At 40.2% G+C, this 20346-nt stretch overlaps 1 protein-coding gene across 2 annotated transcripts in view; it reads right to left on the reverse strand.

The window, feature by feature from the left end:
• cntn6 (contactin 6) overlaps positions 1 to 20346 on the reverse strand; it is a 137702-nt gene that overhangs the window by 8898 nt on the left and 108458 nt on the right. For both annotated transcript variants that reach the window (XM_012923591.3, XM_076883710.1), the window contains exons 17-21: positions 19271 to 19420; positions 18574 to 18644; positions 17921 to 18155; positions 14868 to 14983; positions 1607 to 1787 (exon numbers count right to left, since the gene is read on the reverse strand). In XM_012923591.3, coding sequence (XP_012779045.1) covers positions 1607 to 1787; positions 14868 to 14983; positions 17921 to 18155; positions 18574 to 18644; positions 19271 to 19420 — 753 coding nt within the window. The remainder of the gene's footprint in view (positions 1 to 1606; positions 1788 to 14867; positions 14984 to 17920; positions 18156 to 18573; positions 18645 to 19270; positions 19421 to 20346) is intronic.

A 20346-nucleotide genomic window follows, 5' to 3' on the forward strand; every position in this document is an offset into this window, starting at 1 on the left:
TTTTAATAAAAGCAGTCATGGAGAAAATGTACAATTTCCGTGTGGTACAAAAGTGCATTATAAAGTGTGGAGGATGTAATAGATTAAAGTTTCAGTTGTTCCATAATCAAATGAAGTTTTTACGACTGATAAACATTTTCCATGTTTGTCTATATTTAAGGGATAATAAGAAAGGACGGGCTTTTGAAATTAAGAGGCTCGAACCTGAAGATACTTTGAAGCTGAGCCTTTTATTGTCTTCAAAGACATGTTTGAATAGAAACCTGCACCGAACAGGGGCCTGCTCATCAGGTTATCTTTTAATGAACTACACTAACAGGAGGACTTGTGGACACATTGATATTGTATTATTGAAAGAATCGACCCAATCTTACAGCCTATAGTGATTTCTAATTTATTAACGGCTCTCTTTTGTTTTCACTCAGCTATCACACAGGAAACAAGTTTAGCAAAATTCTTAATTCTTTCATTTGGGTTTTTAGCTTAGTTTAATAGACAAAGGTACAAAACTTTTGACTTTATAATCAGAAAAAAAGTAACTTGTAAATTGGTGTTTGTGAAAAAGAAAATCAAAGAGTGTAAGAGAGGCAGCTGTGATGTAGGTGTATGTGTGAATGTTACCCTGAGGTGAGAAACAGCTGGAATAGCTGGAGGCTTCAGTAGTCTGGTAATTAACTGTAGGGGTGTTACCATAGAAATGTGACAGTATAGACGGCTTTCTTCCTGAAAAGATGGATTTGCTGCACAACTATTTGGGAGAATATGACTGGATGGGTATGAGTGAGTAAACAAGTACCACTTTTTATTGTGATTTAATTTACTTTAAATCACAATAAAAGTTTAAATTCTTGAAAGGAATGCATCTACATTCATGCAATGCTTTAAATACATTTTGATTGTAGGGTTTAGGTTTATAAAAGAGGTATTCAAAAGCCCCTTATGGTAAAAAGCAGATATAAAATATCAGACATTATATAATATTGGGAAGATCTCCAGCTGGTCTCAATGAAGTGGTAATATATTTTTTGAATCTTAAAAAGTATTGAAAAAGTATTGAAAAAGTTTTTCTATGATGAACCACAAACCCTTAAATTTATATTCACAAATCTGACTGTGTATTTAATGATTATTAAGATTTTTTCCATACAATATTGCAAACTCTGATGGTAAATGTTACAATTAATGATTGTAAAACTTTGTGATTTGACATCAATCTGATGCACTCATCAGAATATTTTTTTTTTGTTTCATGGAACAGGTAAAAAGCATGACGTTTAAGTATAAATACAGTACTTGCTTATATTTAAACATATTTATTTCAATATGGCCCCCTAACAGCATGTTGAAATACTATCCTAATATGATCTCAGTTTTAATATTCCTGCTATTAGAAGGATAATAATAGTGATATTATTGGTGTGAGTAATTACACAGTAACAGCTGAGACTGAGGTAAGTATTATCATCATTGGGCACATATCGAGTATGTCATGTCTAAACTCCATTAAACAGACTCAAACGTATTTTTTTTAAAAAAGAAAGACCCTCGAGTCAACATGAAAAAAGCGGTTAAAGTAAATAGATCCCAGTTTTGTGTGTGGACTCACGTGGTTTCTTGGTGGTGATATTAAAAGGTGTGCTGCAGGGTCCAAGTCCAGCACTGTTCTGGGCTCTGACTGAGATCAGATAAAGTGTGCTGCCCTTCAAGCCGGAGAGCAGAGCTGTGCAGTTGATAACCCTCACTCTGTCTGCTTCACTCTGCTCCAATCCTTCCTCCCAGAAGAGAACCTGGACCAAAGAGACATGAGTTACCACAGACCTCTGAGCATAGTGCCTACCTTTTCATTTTTTCCTTTTAAACTGTCAAGGTAGCCTGTTTCCACCCTGACTGGCCATTAAGATAGTCACATCATGATTATGAAGTAAAACATCCCGCACAATGTCATTTCAGAGTGCATATGCTGTAGATTCAAAGTGCATATGTATGTTTAAGCAGTACCAGCTGACATATAGTACAAAGGAACAGACCTATGGATAAGATACAGATATCAGGTTTAAAGGAGCATCACTTTAGTGCTTCCACTTTATCGACTTAGCTATTGTAAGTCTCCGAGCAGTCCAACACTACCAAATGATACTGTATCAGACAATCAGCAATATCACAAGCAGCAGTGAGAGTGAACAGTACCAGAGCTTGTCAGAATCTGTATTCACTGAGAGACTGTTTATGGCCCAAACACAAAACAGGAAAACCAGACAGGGAAATGTCAAACAGATGGTCTGAATGTAGGTACTTATTTAACTGAGTGCACACACGTTTTTTTTTTTTTAGGATCTTGCTTGGGAGAGGCAGATTAGCAATAGGGCCTGGAGTTGCTGATAACAGATGCATCTAGGGTGTTTTCTCCGACTGAATTTTAATTATAGAAGTCTTTTCAAACACTTGGGAAAAATCTCTGAAATACCTGAGCACAAGAAGTTCACAGTTCTTATAGCACCTCTGCAAAGAATTTAAACACTCACTCAAAGAGGGATCGAAGAAGGCTTAAGCTGTCTTGTTGAATCTTATGCTGTCTAATAGAGACAGTGACAGTGAAATATGTCATACCTGCAACACAAATTGTGGTTGTGTGTGGTAAACATGAACAGTAAGTGCCGCTGATTTTACATTATATTATACATTCCAATACTAGATAACCAAGCAGGACAGGTGCTGTTTGAAAAGGAAAGAGCTGTAACTACAAATTAGGACGCTGTACATCTTTCCTTATCTTAGTATGAAGTTAATTCATAAGAAGTGTCACATTGTATACGTGTGGAAATATCCATCCATCCATCCACTGGAGCACTAGTAGTGACACAGCAAATTTTTGGGAGTGGGGTGGGGGGTGTCACTACACTGATGCAATGCATTTCTATTGATGGCCTCACAATATTCTACTGATTTTGCAGTAACAAAAAAAACAAAAAAATCTAACAATGTGCCAAAATACAATGCCTATACTTTATATTATAAAGGTTTAAGATTAATGCAGCTTCAGGGTCTGAAAAGTGAAACCAATATGGAAGTGCCTGCATTCTTTCTATTGGCCTGTGGGGGTCGACTCCGCTGGTTGCAGAAGTAGATTGCTTGTATAATTATTTACATCATCAAAAATCTTCCTGATGAATTTATGGTTTAAAATATCCAGATATATTACCATTATGGGTAATTCTACTAACTGTATATTAGTATATTTAAGCTTTGTAAAAGTGTGCGGTTTGTCATTTGTGGGTTTTGTTTTTCTTTAACAAATAAAAGATGAACTGTAAAACTTTTTATGGTGCAACGCCGGGCAATTTGACCTGTGGGATCATGCCTATTTGGACACAAAGAAATGTACTATGCCCATTACTTATTCATGCGTACAGTCAGCATATAGGAGGTGCTGATCCTTCTGTCAAGCTGATGCTGGTACACATTTACAAGATCTCTTCCAGGTCAAGGTGATGGGAGCTTGGATATATCTTTGCCCTATACATCTCTCTTACAGACTGCTGACTTGTCTGTGAGACAGACTGTGCCCCATTGAACAAGAAACAAATATGTCTTCAAAGGTTTTGCTTGCACTTGACCACAACTTGAAGCAAATAAACATCCCAGTATCTAAAGCTGAGCGACCGTCATCCTCCTCTCAACCACGAGCTGCTTCAGAAGGAGCAGTACATCCCAAGAGCCTCACAACCACTACACTTCAGTGTGAGAGGCTGAAGTTGTGCTACCTCTGCTGGAAATATATGTTCTTTGGCTTGAATGCACACCAACAGTGCTTTGATTACTCCAAAAAAGTAATTATTACACAGAAATATTTTCTTAAAAGTAATCCAGTATGTTACTTAATTAAAGAAAGTAATTTGTTAAAATAATTGTTACATTACTTTAATGTTACTCTGTAAAATGACCTGAAAGGCACTGTCTCAAAATTACCATTAAACAGTATGGCTGCAGTCCCACACACCCTGATGAGGACACGCATATGATCTCTCTGTTAGTATTACACCACGGCTCTCTTAGTAGAACAAAAAGCCGACGTCACAAAGCAAAAAGAAAACGAGCACAAACTGCTCAGCCTGACTGCTCATCAGTTTGTTACCTGCTTACGTTCAGGTTCTGGCTGCTGGGCTGAGGTCGGCATTCACTCAATTTTAACGTTACCCTGGGTTCTCGGCTAGCTTAGCATTAGCATGTTGTCTGTGCCGGGTTTTCTGGAAATCCATCCTATCACAACATCCTACCTGTTGTTTCTGCGTATGAGCACAACATGAAATTAAGCACCAAACCGTCCTACCTTCGTGAATATGAGCTACAAGCATAGTCAAAGGAGCTTGCAAACAAAAGCGTCTGGACTTCTTTAAGTTACTTGAAGACGTTTCACCTCTCATCCGAGAAGCTTCTTCAGTTCTAAGGTCAAATGGTGGGGAGTCCCAGATTTAAACCTGGTGGGAGTATCCCCCCACAGAGGGACAAAAGGACCCCCTGATGACCCTCTAATCGCCTGAGCCAAGGTGTGAAACTGGGTGTGGGTCCCAATCAGCCAGGGTTTCGGGTGAGTTCATTGTGAAACCTGGCCTTATAGACATTGCAGTACTAAAATATTAAAAGAGAATGAAAGACACAATACAAGAGTCCCAAAGCAATGTGCGAATGGCTGTCTTTATCCTGTTTATTGAAAAAGTAAGAGGAGTTTTAAGATTCAAACTATTTTCATCCTTCATCACTGTTGCAAAGTTTAATGTTTTACATAAAACTGAACTAAAAACAGAAATAAGTGGAAACTGTGTGGGGAATCATGTGAATTCCTGAGGTCAGATGGCCCAGGATGTGAGTGGGCGTTAAGGCGTCTGGGGAGGGAACTCAAAACTGGATTATAGATGGCAGACATTTGGTGTCGTAAACCACCGCCTCTGTTCAAAGATGGTCGCTCACAGTGGACATAGATGGCTTCTTTCACTCCTCTTTCAAACCATCTGTCCTCTCTGTCCAAAATGTGAACATTGGCATCCTCGAAAGAGTGTCCTTTATCCTTAAGATGCAGGTGGACTGCTGAGTCTGGGGGGATACTCCCACTAGGTTTAAATCTGGGACACCCCACATTTGACCTTAGAACTGAAGAAGCTTCTTGGATGAGAGGTGAAACGTCTTCAAGCAACTTAAAGAAGTCTAGACGCTTTTCTTTGCAAGCTCCTTTGACTACAATGACCTGGATGACTGAGAACCTTCACAGACAGCTTCAAGCATACTTCGACGGGTAAAATTAAGTGGCAAACCGTCCTATCTTTATGAATATGAGCCAGAAGCATACTCTGATAGGTAAAGTTGCAAACCGTCCTACCTACTTAAAATTTATGCTGGAATTATTGTGTGACAGTAGAAATGTGCATAAACTATGTACAGTTGGACGGTTTTCCAAAGTAGAACCGGTGCTTGCAGAGAGGCAAAGTTGTTACAGTATAATGTTGTTGTTTCGAATGAAGCTCTTAGAAAACCAGCACACCGCAGACCACGGCCTCTCTGTGTGAGGATCTAAACGTATTCTACGCTAGATTCGACACAGCGAACACCACGAGACCGGACAGTGTGCGCACCGCAGATGACGTCAGTACGCACACTGTGTCTGAGGAGGATGTGCGGAAGTGCTTCAGGAAGGTGAACGCACGCAAAGCTACTGGTCCGGACGGGATTCCCGGCCGCGTCCTCAAGTCATGCGTGGCTCAGCTGGTTGGAGTGTTCACGCACATCTTCAACCTTTCCCTCTCTCTGTCTGTAGTCCCAGCCTGCTTCAAAATGGCCACCGTCGTCCCTGTACCCAAATCCTCCACCATCTCCTCATTGAACGACTGGCGACCTGTAGCCCTGACCCCCATTGTAAGCAAATGCTTCGAGAAGCTGGTCAGGGACTTCATCTGCTCTGCACTACCCGACTCACTGGACCCTCTACAGTTCGCATACCGCCACAACAGGTCCACTGATGATGCCATAGCCCTGACACTACATACTGCCCTGTCACACCTGGAGAAGAGAGACACGTATGTGAGAATGCCGTTTGTAGATTACAGCTCAGCATTCAATACCATCGTTCCCTCAAAGCTGGACAGGAAACTGCAGGATCTAGGACTGAGCAGCTCCCTCTGCAGCTGGATCCTTAGCTTCCTGTCTGACAGACGCCAAGTGGTCAGACTGGGCAGCATCACCTCATCCCCCATCACACTGAACACTGGTGCTCCACAGGGGTGTGCAAATCCAGCATGTCCAAATTAACACTGTCGGATTTGATTTCAACACTATTAAAGTGTCTATATGGGTCCACACCATCCATCCATTCGCTTCCGCTTATCCTTTTCAGGGTCGCGGGGGGCGCTGGAGCCTATCCCAGCTGTCATAGGGCGAAAGGCGGGGTACACCCTGGACAGGTCGCCAGTCTGTCGCAGGGCTAACACATAGGGACAGACAACCATTCACACTCACATTCACTCGCACATTCACACCTAGTGACAATTTAGATTAATCAATTAACCTATCCCCACAAGCTGCATGTCTTTGGACGGTGGGAGGAAGCCGGAGTACCCGGAGAGAACCCACGCAAACACGGGGAGAACATGCAAACTCCACACAGAAAGACCCTGGCCTGATGGTGGAATTGAACTCAGGACCTTCTTGCTGTGCGGCAACAGTGCTAACCACCGTGCCACCGTGCTGCCCAGGATATGAGGAGGATGTGCGGTCCACACCAGAGAGTGTTAATTTAACTCTTTTTGGAGAGTTGGTACGTTAACTCTGATTTAGTGTTAAACACCAAATCTGTCTGGAGTTGATAATTTAACACTTGGTGTTAAGAGTTTATATATTAACTCTCAAAGAGTATTTTAGTTTAACTACGTAAGAGTTATCTTCTAATTCATTCTAAAAAGCGGGGATTTTACTGTTCTGAACTTCTAGAAATTTCTTTTGGAAATAAACATTTACTAAAAAGATGCAATGGTTTTTGAAAAACATTTATTCTGAACTGTGCACCACAATTTCAAAACATTTTCTGAAAGATGTAACAGTATACATGTTCTCACTTTCATTAGAATTTTGTTTATCAAAAGGTCTGACATGGTAAATGCAAATAACAGCATTCTCATCACTTATTTCTTCAATACAATATGCATGTCCTTCATTCATCCCTTTGTGGAACTTCAACGCACTTCTGCTCTCCCCCATATTCCATCTTCACAAGCATATCCTGTGCGGAGATCGAATAAAAATTAGTTGACACTAAATAATGGCACAAATAATCCAGTAAACAATTGCAGCACAGTAAAAAAAAAAGGAATCCTTTTTGAGCCATTACTTGTGTAAAGTATTTTCCCAAAAGACAAGGACACAGGCAACAGGTAATACTGAACTAAATGTAAAACCTCAACCTTTTTCATTTTTACCTAAACCGTGTGCACAAAACTCTGGAGGGATCTATGCTAACGTAGAACCCAGTCAGGACGTCTGCTACTGCTGTTTGCTCGTTTTTTTTTTTTATGGGCGATCGTTTTCAGGCTTCAAGTAGCACCATTATACCAACATTTCACATTCTAGACATTGTTTTAGGTGTATTTGACCAAAAATGTGACTGAAAATTCACATGCAAGCTTTTTTCAAGGCTGTGGTATTTGCCCGCAAACAATACCTTTCAGCTAGCTAAAACAGAATGTTATGCTATCACCGAGCAACATGGCTAATGCCTTTCACACAGCTTTGTCTCAACTCCAAAGAGCCACAGAAGTAAAAGCTAATAACAATTGAAACAATCTTTGAAAAAATGACTTACCAAGCATGGCAAACAACTCAAATATGTAGAGCAAAATGTTCTGAAACGGCTTCACTTCAGCTTCGATTGGAGCCGTGCTGAGGGCGGAGTCTGTGAATTTACTCTGTTGGTGTCATAGCCCCTCTAGGAGTTCAGAGTTAAGAGGTCAAGAGTTAATGTTTCCATTGTAACACCTCCAGATTTGACAGAGAAACACTCATTTTTAACACTCGATTTTAACTACTATCATTTTACACCTCAGAGTTACATTAAAAGAATGTGACTCTACTTAGAGTAAAATTAACTCTACTTTTGCAAGGAGACTATTAAAACCAAAAAATTTAACACTTTTGAATTTGCTGTGTACTGAGCCCTCTCCTGTACTCACTCTACACCTACGACTGTACAGCCACTAACAACTCCAACATCATTGTGAAGTTTGCGGACGACACTACAGTGGTGGGTCTTATCACCAATGGTGATGAGACGGCTTACAGGGAGGAGGTCAGCGCCCTGACCCACTGGTGTCAAGATAACCATCTCACCCTCAACGTCGCAAAGACAAAGGAGTTGATAGTGGACTTCCGGAGGTGCAGAGAAGTACACACCCCCATCACCATCAACGGCGCTGCTGTGGAGAGAGTGAGCAGCTTCCGGTTCCTTGGTGTACATCTGGCTGAGGATCTTACGTGGTCAGTACACATAAACAAAACAGTGAAGAAGGCGCAACAGCGCCTCTTCTTTCTCAGGAGACTGAAAAGATTCGGCATGAACCCCCGCATCACCACCTGGTATGGCAACAGCACCGCCTACAACCACAAAGTTCTCCAGCGAGTAGTGCGGTGCTCTGAACGGATAATTGGAGGTGAGCTTCCCTCCCTCCAAGACATCTACAGGAAGCGCTGCCTGAGGAAAGCGGGGAGGATCATCAAGGACTCCAGTCACCCCAGCCATAAACTGTTCAGACTACTTCCATCAGGAAGGAGGTTCTGCAGCATCCGGTCCCGTACCAGCAGACTGAGAGACAGCTTTTTCCATCAGGCCATCAGACTGCTGAACACGTCACAGACACCTCACCTCCACTACTGGAACTTCAACATTATGCACTCCATACTGTACAGTAATGCCACCGTTTTGCACATGTCTCAACTCTGTATATTTTTATATATTTTATTTATTGTTGACTCTATTTAATTTGTAAAATATGTGTATACACACACACACACACACACACACACACACACACACACGTAGAAAAACACTTAGTATACACATCCAGAATTTTTTTTTTTTTTTTTGCATATACTATTATATATTGTACATATATTTATTAGTTTCAGATTTAGCCATTCGTATATTTTGCCTGTTTATGTTATTGTATTTTGCACAACTCTGTTGCTTGTGAAGCTCGCACACAAGAATTTCACTCGCATGTGCTGTACCAATGTACCTGCACATGTGATGTGACAATAAAAGTGATTTGATTTGATTTGATAGGTTCTGTGATGATCAATAGCCCCTTATCACAGTTGGCATGTTGACCTTTCACAGTAGGAAGGAGCAGGTGCTAATGAACTTAAAGATCTAATATTAAAGTGTAGACACGACAATATGACGGGGATTCAGCATACACAGAGCCCTTTAGCTGAAGCAGCTTTATGGGATTTTGCCATTTGTTCACCATGTATTCACTTTTTCATGTATTTACTTTTATTTACCTTTTGTATGCCATCATAGTTTTAATGATGATGACTATCATTATTAAAAGCATGTTTTGGCATTTTTCAACTTTTGATTGGCAATCATGGAGTTTGCTGAGTTTTTTATTTTTTTATTTTAGGCATTTAACATCTAGAGCTGTAATTTGGACTTGTGCACTCAGACAGTGAAGGCGTGACCAAGTGCTCCTGCTATTTTGGTTCATGCAGCTGAAGCAGGGCTGGACAAAAGTTTGGGTGGAATGGAAGACAAATTGAAGGGTGTGATGATGACTCATTAGCCTCTCAGTCAGTCACATTTCTGCTCTCGTACCTTTCAAACTGCTGTTCCAATCAGAAAGGCATAAGAAGAAAATGTTGCTTGGGACTGACCTCAAGTACAAAATGGTGTTGTATAGAAGTGCAGTTAGGTAAGAAGTGATTGTTCTGAATTTTTGGCATACAAATTTAGAGGTACATTTCCTCATCTTATTTTAATGGTTTCTAAGTATTTCTTTAAAGGGGCACATAGAAACCACTTTTCTTTAGCAAAAAGACTGACTTGAGGTGTAGTTGTCATCCTCTAAGCAGACATATAAGATGGCACTTCACTGAAATCAAAGACACTGCCAACATAAGTAGTATTTGTCACCTAACATACATGGAGGGCTCTTTATGTGTGACAGACTGGCAGCTGGTTGTTCCGCTTCAAGACTTGGCCATAAAAACACTAGTTTTTAGTTCACTTCTATTGGGGTTTCTCCTTATTAACCTGACTCCTTAGTTCCCCATCAGTACAAACCTTTGATAAAATAACTCTGAGGAAAGTGCTGCATTTTGGCACCGTGTACGAACAGGATAATATGAATGTGCAAAGCTCTCCAGCTTCACTCCCCCTCTTCCCTCTTTGGCTGTAAAGAGGAACTTGCTGTGGGAGGAACGGGTATCCTCTTCTGGGAGATTAAAGAGCAACTTCAGATGGAGGTTATTTCTGGAATTCCTCCAGAGGACAACAGGTAAAAAGTTTTTAGGCCAATCCAACTATTTTCTGGGACTCTGGAAAAGTAGATGCTTCACTTAATGTCACTATGGTACTTGCAATAAAGACACTTTATTTAAAGCCTGTGAATAAAAGACTACCATCATTTAGTTACTGCCTGATTTTCAAAGAGCAATGATGTGACTTTTCTTTATATGCACCCAATTCAAATTTATATTCACAGTGCTTAGTTAAGGAAGTGCATAATTGCCCTGGAGTTTACAATAATATAGAAGTAAAGGAGCTCTGATGCTACCCAGCAGGTGTAGGATTCACATAAGGTCTACACATTATAAAACCAGCACATTAGCAGAGAACAAGCTACAGCTTGCATTCAGTCTCTTGGGACACGTAACAGTGACATGTAATGGAAAACATTTGACTTGAAGTGTAAAAAATACTGAAAAAACACAGATGAAAGGCCTCCTATGTAGCAACACAGCTGCTAGACTCAGCCACACTGGATGATGCTTTCAAAGCCTGGAGACGCGGTTCCTGTAATAACACCGCAGACAGGGAGGCTGAAGACACACGAACCAAGCAGATCTCTGTCTGTGCATCTGCACTGCTGATTTAAAGAAAGTGGCTCTAATTTCTAATTTTTGTTAGATAAACATTTTGTTAGGTTCACATAATGACTTGCATGTGATCAGCTAACAAATAGTTGTTATCATTTTGCATATCTCCTCACCTCTTTACAGCTTATTCTTGTCGTTTTACCCACTTTACTTACTGGTTTAACCACACCACCACCAAACGTGTTCACACCAGACGGCAGACACAAATACTCACTAACATGTAACAGTAGTCCAGCATGCAATAGAATGAATTACATGTTGGTGGTAAAGAACAAAACACAGCTAATAAAGAGTGAATCTAGTTAGCACACAACAGCTAATTTATTAGCTCCACCTAGCTAAACATAATGCAATCTATACTATTTAATGTAAATGTTACTTTGTAAAAAAATATTTCAGAGACCTTTTGATATACTTTTGGCTGCTCACTTACTTCAGATGGCACAGTTTTTACACTGGTTGCCCTTCCTGACACAAACCCTACCATTTATCTTGCGCTGGTGACCCCCTGAGTCTGGGTTTGTGTCTCCTCCTCCTGTTGTCAAATTGGGTAATTAACATATATACCATGGGGTCACAAGACTTCTTGATACAAATGTGCTAAACCCTAAAAAATTTATTCATAGGTGTTTCTCTTATTTAGTCCAGCCTCACTGATTTAAACAGGATGGTAAACAGAATTTAAACAGAAGTATCTTTTAGGTGTAACATAACTGATTTAAGCAGCACCACAAACTTTAAACAGATTACACGAAGCCCCTCACTGAATTATAAGAGCACCTGAATATTATGACCTTTATCCAGGGGTAATTTCTAGCAACTACAACTGTTGTTTTAGACCACATTAGCTTTAGCACAGTGCTCCTAATACACTGGCAACTGAGTGTGAGTGATAATAATGTGTCAAGTCCAAAAAAGATTGCAATTGCAATGTGTGTAAGTGTTGTTGCCCTGAGCATTGAAAGGCCGTGGCAGCCCATGGTCTGACCAGCACCAACCAGTAACAAGGCAATAGGATGTATCAGTATAATAACAGTAATGCCACTATGACATTAATAGGCCCCTGGTGCAATCCCACTTTAATTCCCAGTAACCTGAAATAAGCAGAACAACCCACTGCCACTCCAAAGCCATAATAATTTAAACCATAAATTTTCCTCTGGAACGCTGTTGTAGCACAGCCAAAATTAGACTCCAGAGGGGTTTGTACCCAAATGTACAGACTTTAGGTAAGCACTTGAAAACAAAAGAAACTTTATCGTCCACATGAAGTCAAACCCTAGAAATGCAGGTGGGAAAAGTGCATGTAGTTTTCAGTCAAATGCATGCACATATTTTTCCACCATCAGCTGCTGTTTTTTTCTCAGTCTAATCAGAAGATTTCTGACCTGACCTGTTACTTCAACCAATCCATGAGTTCCAACTGAGCAGATTTCAGTTGTAACCTTTTATATAGTTCTGAAAGTAAATAACAACACAAACATAAAATAATTCAGTTCCTTAAAGGAAATTCCACTGTGTGATGATCCAAAGTATAAGAAGCTGTATTTACTGTATATTCTGCAAGCACTAAAGAAAAACAGCACCGACGGGTGTGATGCTGTAGCATCCCTAAACCGTATGCTTGCTGGAGTTGTGCCAAGCCTTTAAAATTCAAATGATCCTCTAAAACAGCTTTTGAGAGGCAATTTAAGCCCTAAATTAGATTAATTAGAATATATGTCACAAAATCCCAGTAGACCTCTTTAGGAATGGTTTGTCATTGCAAGGCTTAAATATAAATATCTACCCACAGGCTGCTGTTCGGTTTTTCAGATCAAACTGGCCAAGCCAGCTGACAAAAGCAATGCCAAAAAATGTAGATTTTACAGTTAGATAGTTTAACATTGTTCTTTTTTATTTTCCTCCAGCTTGCATTCTGGCTTAGGATGGAGCTTCTGTCCGAAGTAGAGGAATTTGAGTATTTTGGTATATTGGTATCACAGGTAAAGTATTGTCTTGATGCATTCTCAATCATCCAGGAAAGTAAATCTCCAAAAGTTGATTCTGTTCATCTGGACGTAGCGTTTTGTGGGAGAAACGTTTCGTCATTCATCCAAGTGACTTCTTCAGTCTCAGCTGACTGCAGTTTTCCCCAATCTTATAACTGGTACATTTACATAATGACTGAAACCAGCCCACTGAAGGAACAATGGGCTGGGAGGTCAGTTCCTTAATCTTAATTATGCAAATTCTAATGACCATTGATCAACAACCACTGACCAAAACCCACTGATCAAAGACCACTGATCAATGGCCATGAGTACCATTCACAGAGAGTTGGGGAATGGCTGCAATCACAGCATTGTAAGATGGTGAAAGACGTACCCTTAGCCCCTTCCTCGATTCAGAGATGGTCTTTCGCTTTTCACGTAAATAGGAGGTTGTTTGGTTTCCCCGATGTATAAATCCTGGCAATCCTCCTGGCACTTAACAGCGTACACTATGTTACTCTGTTTGTGTCGGGGGACCCGATCTTTGGGGTGGACCAGTTTTTTGGTGCAGTGTGTTTTGGGGTTTAAAAGCCTGTTCATAACATTGGGGAAACCTGCAGTCAGCTGAGACTGAAGAAGTCACTTGGATGAGTGACAAAACGTTTCTCCCACAAAACGCTACGTCCAGATGAACAGAATCAACTTCTTGGACAAAGGTAAAGTAGTTTATGAAAGCAATGCTGATCCAAGATCCTATCCTCACCTATGGCTAGGTACTCTGGGTAGTGACTGAAAGAAGGAAAGTGGTTACAAGGGATGGAAATGAGCTCTGTTTAGGATGCCTTATAGGTGCCTCCTAAGTGAGGTGGTTTGGGCATGTCCTACTGGGAGGACGCTCGAGGGCAAACCCAGGACATGCTACAGAAATTACATATGTCAGCTCCTTTGCAATTGCCTCAGTGTCCGTCCAAAAGGAGGCTGGGTATCTCTGCTAAGACTGCTTACCCCGCTGCCTGGACCAAGGTAAACGGTAGAAAATGGATGGATAGTGTTTTTTCTGTTGTCTTAGTGGTTTTTTGGATTATATAATTTGCACATGATCAATAAAACCAGCAGGATCATATAAATTTTATAACTGAGCAGTAAATTTGTACTTGCATAGGCTTCAAATTATAATAAGTTGAATATTTTAAAACATTTCTACTCTTAGGAAGCTGAATATTTCATTGGATTTTCCCGTGTTAAACATGAATATTCTAAGCTGAGTTAAATACCTCTGTCTTGTTTCCAAACATGGAAACCTCTGTCTTATGACAATGTGTGTAGCAAACATTGGCAGCGACCTCAAAGCATCTCTGCAGAGGTTAGGCCACCTGGGTATACACTGCCATGTAAAATATCTGGGGTTTCGGAGACAGTGTTATTTTTATCTAGGTTTACCACAGCTAAATCCCAGGAGAGTGTTTGTTGTACAGGATAGTGATGTATGATGTTCACACATTCTCTTATTTATTTTCTCTCCCTTTTTTCTTAATAGCAGCTCTGAGACAGCCTTGGGTGCAGAGTTCTCTTAGAGACTGTAACAGCTGTCAACAGACCTCTGTGACTCCGGCACACACAGTGTTTTAATGCCAGAATATTTCGACAGCGTCACCATTGGTGGTTATATTCAGATGAGATCAGGTTATTGTGCTGTCAGCCATCTGGGATTAATTTTGTGTCTTTGTTTGAATGTTTCACTTTTCTTTGTTTTCCTACCTCATATGCAACGATCTTCTCACTGTTGGACCTCGGAGGAACTGGTTCCCAGAACACCTCGATCTCAGAGGCTGACACCGCACGGGCCCACGCTCTCGAAGGTGCTTCAGAGGGTTCTGTAAAGGATGGATTGTTATCAACAATGTTCCCTCTAAGCTGCGGCGCGTGTGCATTTGCGCACTGCTGGCACGGTCTCTGCGCACAGAAAATCTGCGTTGCGCACAAAAAAAATCTAACCTGAATTGAAATTAAAATAAATACGTTAACAACTCTGTTTTGCAGTGTTAGTCAGTAAGTGACTGGCTGCTCCAGTATGGGATTAGAACGATGCCACCTTATCCCGTAGTCCAGCCAATGATGCGATTCACATTCGTATATACGCAGCTAATCGACGTCGTTGACAGGCTACGACAGCGTCCTTATGTGCCGACACTGGCGTTTTAGCTAGCAAAGCGGCGTGGCTGATGTGGAGTGAAGCCACGTTAATGACAACGTGTACAACCATTGGAGATGTGAGCAGGACAGACGGAACAATTGACGGAAAAGTGTGGACTTTATACCAGTTTTTAAATTGTGTTGATCGGCCACGTAAAACCAGAGTTATGATAAAAATATTTGCAATGTTTGTTTTTTTCCTGAATACTATCGTTGTTTATATTTACTGCAGGAAGAAACGGTAAAAACTGCGTTTTATAAGGAAAACGCTCGAAAGTGCTCTCCACCTGTGAGCAAAGACAAAACCAAAACCCTCAACCTTTCCTATTGGTGGAAAAATGTACCATGTCGACCAATCAAAAAATGATATGGCAACATGGCATTTAGTTGTTAAGAAACGTGGGGGAAGTTTTAGGAGTGACGGCGGTGTTTTGAGATGTGAGAGATTTGCGACATTTAGCGCAAATCTTGTGTAGTTAGTGTGTAGTGTAGTCAATGGCTGTTGTTCTCCTTTATCTCATCGTGGACAGAAATTATTTTTGGAGTGGCACAAATAATCTGTGTGGCATCAGATTTGATGCAGAACAGCTGATTGTTCTGTAAATAGTTTGAAATGTTTATTTAAAAAAACGCCTTGGCTGCATTTTTAGGTAAACAGCTGCAAAAAACTTTGTTGTTTGCAAAACTCAGTAACTTTTTTGAAGAAGTAACTATATAATTAATTGCCCAACATTGGTCATTATATACTGTATTTTGCAGACAGAGAGTTACAGACTCTCTCACAGACCACAGACTCATACTCAAAATACAATTCACAGCTTTATATAAAAAAAAAAGAAAGAAAGAAAGTTGTGTTTTCAAAATTGGAGTTCAAGTTATTTTTACTTCCAATAGTGTTAACATGCTACACAGGTCATGAACAAGATTTTTTTTTACATTTTCATTGTAAGTGGGCTAAAGCAGTTAATTAAAAGTAGTCCGACATAAATGTAAATGCTGTAATTTGATTATTTTAATAAACCATGTAACTTGGATGGATTCAATGCTGGCGTGACCACAGTGCACACGTCTGCTGTTGCTCACAGTGGTCCAAGGGACCGCTCAGGGAGTTTGTGTGTTCGCTCAGACACATGAAAAATTAGAGGGAACATTGGTTATTAATGCACATGTTTTTACTTCATATGTTTATATGTTTCATATGTTGTTTGTTTAATTTAAGACAAAAAAAAAATTAAATGAATGAGAGGTAAAACTTGAGGGGGTAGGGACAAATAAGTAAATACTTCAGCCTACTCCTTTTCAAACAAATAATGGAATGATATTTTGTAATGATTGTGAAGGCACATGTTTGAAATGTTTGAAATAAAAATGAACTGAACTGAACTGAACTTCTACACAATAAAAAATATATTTTTGTCAGATCTTTTGGGAAATCTAAAAAAAATCTAAACACAGGTGTAATTCTCTAAGCTACATAAAACATGAGCGTCACTTGATTTTTACCTGTTAACTACAGAACAACAACTGCTGCCTGCTGAGCTACCTGCTCTGAGACTTATTTCTGTAGTACTCCATCATCTGTGACTCCAGGCAGACTCTTTTTTTTTTCTTCTTCTTTTCTGTCCCTCTGTTGCAATGATCCTGGACTAGACTAGACAAGAGCATGTCCTCACACTAACGACACACACTCGAACTTACAACTCTCCTAACCTTTGCACCAGTTTGTCTTGTTCCTCGAAAAACCTTGATACCATATCTCATCCCATTTTTTGGTAAACTCAAAGTACAAGTTAATGGAGTCTATAATCATAAATGCACAAAAGCAAAAAACTAAAGACAACGACACAGTTGTTTATGATATTGCCTTTTGTGTGTACCGTATTTTTCGGACTACAAGGCGCATTTAAAATCCTTTAATTTTCTCAAAAATCGACGGTGCGCCTTATGTATGAATTCTGGTTGTGCTTACTGACCTCAAACCAATTTTCTGTGGTACACGGCGCTCAAAAATCTGTCAAAAAATGTTTTAGTACGACTTTGGTAAGCTACGAAGCCGCACCACTTGATGGATTGTCGGAGCATTATGGCTACCATAGTCAGGAGCCTCACAGAGTAATTCGTACTGTGCTTCAGCATAATATTACCGTATTGTGTGTGTATAAGGACCCCAAAATGTCAGCTGTTAAGACACATGTTTACGAAGCAGATTTCCAACTCTATCAGTCACACAGTAGAACACGGGAACAAGAGCAGCTGTGAAGATGAAGAATTTGATGGATTTGTGGAATGAACTGAAAAAGTGAGTGTATTGTTCTGTATTTTTTGTGTTACAACCGAATGATGCTGAGTTATTGTGAATGAGTTGAATAAAGTTTAACATATTTGACTGTTTTGTTTCGCATAATTTGCCTTATGTATGAAAACAGACCCGTTCATCAACAGTGCGCCCTATAATCCGGTGTGCCTTATGGTCCGAAAAATACAGTAATTGACACAAAATGCGTATTTTACATTGTTATCATACAGTTATCATCAATACACTGTTGTCGTGAAAGCCCTATTTGCAGCTAAAAGCGAAAGGATAAGTATTTATATTTGCAGGACGTGAAGACGCTCACCTTCCTCTGCAGAAAACACTCTAAGAACGCGGCTGAACGGCCCCTCTCCCATATTGTTGTAGACTCCCACTGTCACCTCAAACAGGGATAGGGGTGCGATGCTGTCATTTCTGTAAATATATCTGGATGCGTCAGGTGATGCCAGCACTGTCTGGATCCAGGTGCTGCTGCCAAGTGGGCGGAAAGCTACAACATAGCCAAAGTCCTCTCCGCTCTGCTGTTCCTCTGGAACTGGCTGAGATGGGGACAGAAAAGTTACGCCTTTGACCCAAACAACTGTGAGCAGAAATTAAATTAGGCAGCTGTAAAAGAGTAAAGCAGTAACAGTGTTTTATGTCTAACAAAGTTTTGAGCAAATCAACGGATCCAGCACCTCTCCGTGCTTTGACCCACATCCAAAAAATGTAAAGCTGTCACCTAATTCTGGATTTACACACGTGTAATTTGCACTGGCTCTGTATCTCCTTGTTGATTTACACAACAGGGGGAGTCAGCAGGCAGCAAATCAGAAAAGCTCTGCCTTTTAATTAAAAGCCATTCCACTGAAGCCAGACTGCTGCAGACGCAGTAACCTGCCAGGATTCCATTCTCATCAAAAGAAGAATACTCTGTCACAATGAATGCCCACTCAGAAATGCCCATGATCCTCTTACCTCCCACATAATAACAAGTTCTCCTCGAGCTCCTCCGCCACCACTCACGTTAATCGGCGCAACCTTGGGAACTAAACAGACACAAAAGGAAACTTGCTCATCCCTCAGTTCTGACTGTTATGTCTGACACAGGTGCAAGAAGTAGTTCAAATAAGGGGATCACAGGCACTATGTGGAGCTTCTGTTTACACAAAATGGGTTAATCACACAGGAGAGGAATTAGGTTTTTGTTGACAGTGGCATTACCACCCGTGTGTGCCGCCGTTATTAGCCGAGTGCCATATGTCAGCCCTGTGCGTGAGGCTCAACGGGAAACTTGTTCCCTTGTGATTCAACCAGCGGGATAGAATTACTCAGCTAACCAGTCAAAAAAAGACTCGCTCACGGCCGTGTCTCGTGGCATGTGCGAGCGGGAGACGCTTCTCTTGATGCAACCACTAATTAAACCCAACACATGCTCCAGAGTGCACAAGAGCTTAGTGCTGATACTTTAAAAAGCATTTTAAAAGTGTAACTCAATTTCCACTCTTCCCGCGTGCGACTGAGTAATCAAAGTAGTGGCATGAAAACATAGAACAGATTTGAAACATCACAGGGAGCACGGACAAAAAGTGGAACTAATCAAACAGTTAAATTACATTTTCCAAGTGGGACTGATTAATTTGTTATGAAGAGAAACAACAAATCGAGAGGGTACCTGCTGCTTTGGTTCGAATCTGTTTTGATGGCGTGCTGGGTTCTCCAACACCAACACTGTTGATTGCCACCACCCTGAATTCATAATCCACCCAGGGGTTCAACTCTTTCACTGTGGCATGCATCATCTGTCCAGGCACAGAATCAGGAACTAGGATTAAAGAATTTAGAATTGACATGTGTTTTGTGTTTTTATGTTTCATGTGTCACATTCACATTTGGTTCCCAGCAAGTATAAGTAGTTCATATACCAATGAAATGCATGGAATGAAACTATGACGTTTACAGTTTAATTACAGCTCGTCAGCATCTCTACAAGCATCATAATTATTGTCGATCGCACAGGTGCATCAGCATCTTGCAATGCTATTTTAAACAGTAACACAACTAGATAACCACAATTAATAAGCTGTTGCGGGACTAAGGATTTTTAGGCTGTATTGCCAAAAGTGGCAAGAAATTCCTGTGAATACCTGATATTTATTTACTTAATGATGGTAAATCAGCCCTCAGTACACGTGCATTTTGATTAGAAAAAATACATTTCAAAGTACAGTGAACAATAGCTCCCCTCCCGGTGGTTCTGAGGGGGACACAGAAGTGCAGCCTGTGTTTTATTTTTGGACAATAAAGTTACAATGGAAAGGTGGTTAATTTTGAAACCAACTAAATATCAGGATATGCCACTTTTATAGATCAGTGAAAGGGCGATGCTACTTATGTGCAAACGATACTGCGTGGAGAAAAATACCAGGAAATATGTAACTATAAAATTCTGTGAGTAAAAAGAATTTTTTGCATTTCTACATCAAGACTTCTTGTTTATTGTGGAGCTATTCACAACTCACTAAACAGCTTCATTCACTGAAAAAGCTGCGAAGCATTTCAGCTTTCCTCTGTTACATGTCATACATGTGAAATGTGTCATAAATGGTTTATATGCACAAACTTTTAATACATCAAAAAAATTGTTTTTAAATATTGTATTTTGTATTTATATCATGCATTGCCTTAATTATGTTCATTTATAATCACCATAAAGAACACTGAATTTTGAACGTTGAATGATAAAAAACA

This window comes from Maylandia zebra, linkage group LG5, assembly GCF_041146795.1.
Source record: "Maylandia zebra isolate NMK-2024a linkage group LG5, Mzebra_GT3a, whole genome shotgun sequence".
Lineage (NCBI taxonomy): Eukaryota > Metazoa > Chordata > Actinopteri > Cichliformes > Cichlidae > Maylandia > Maylandia zebra.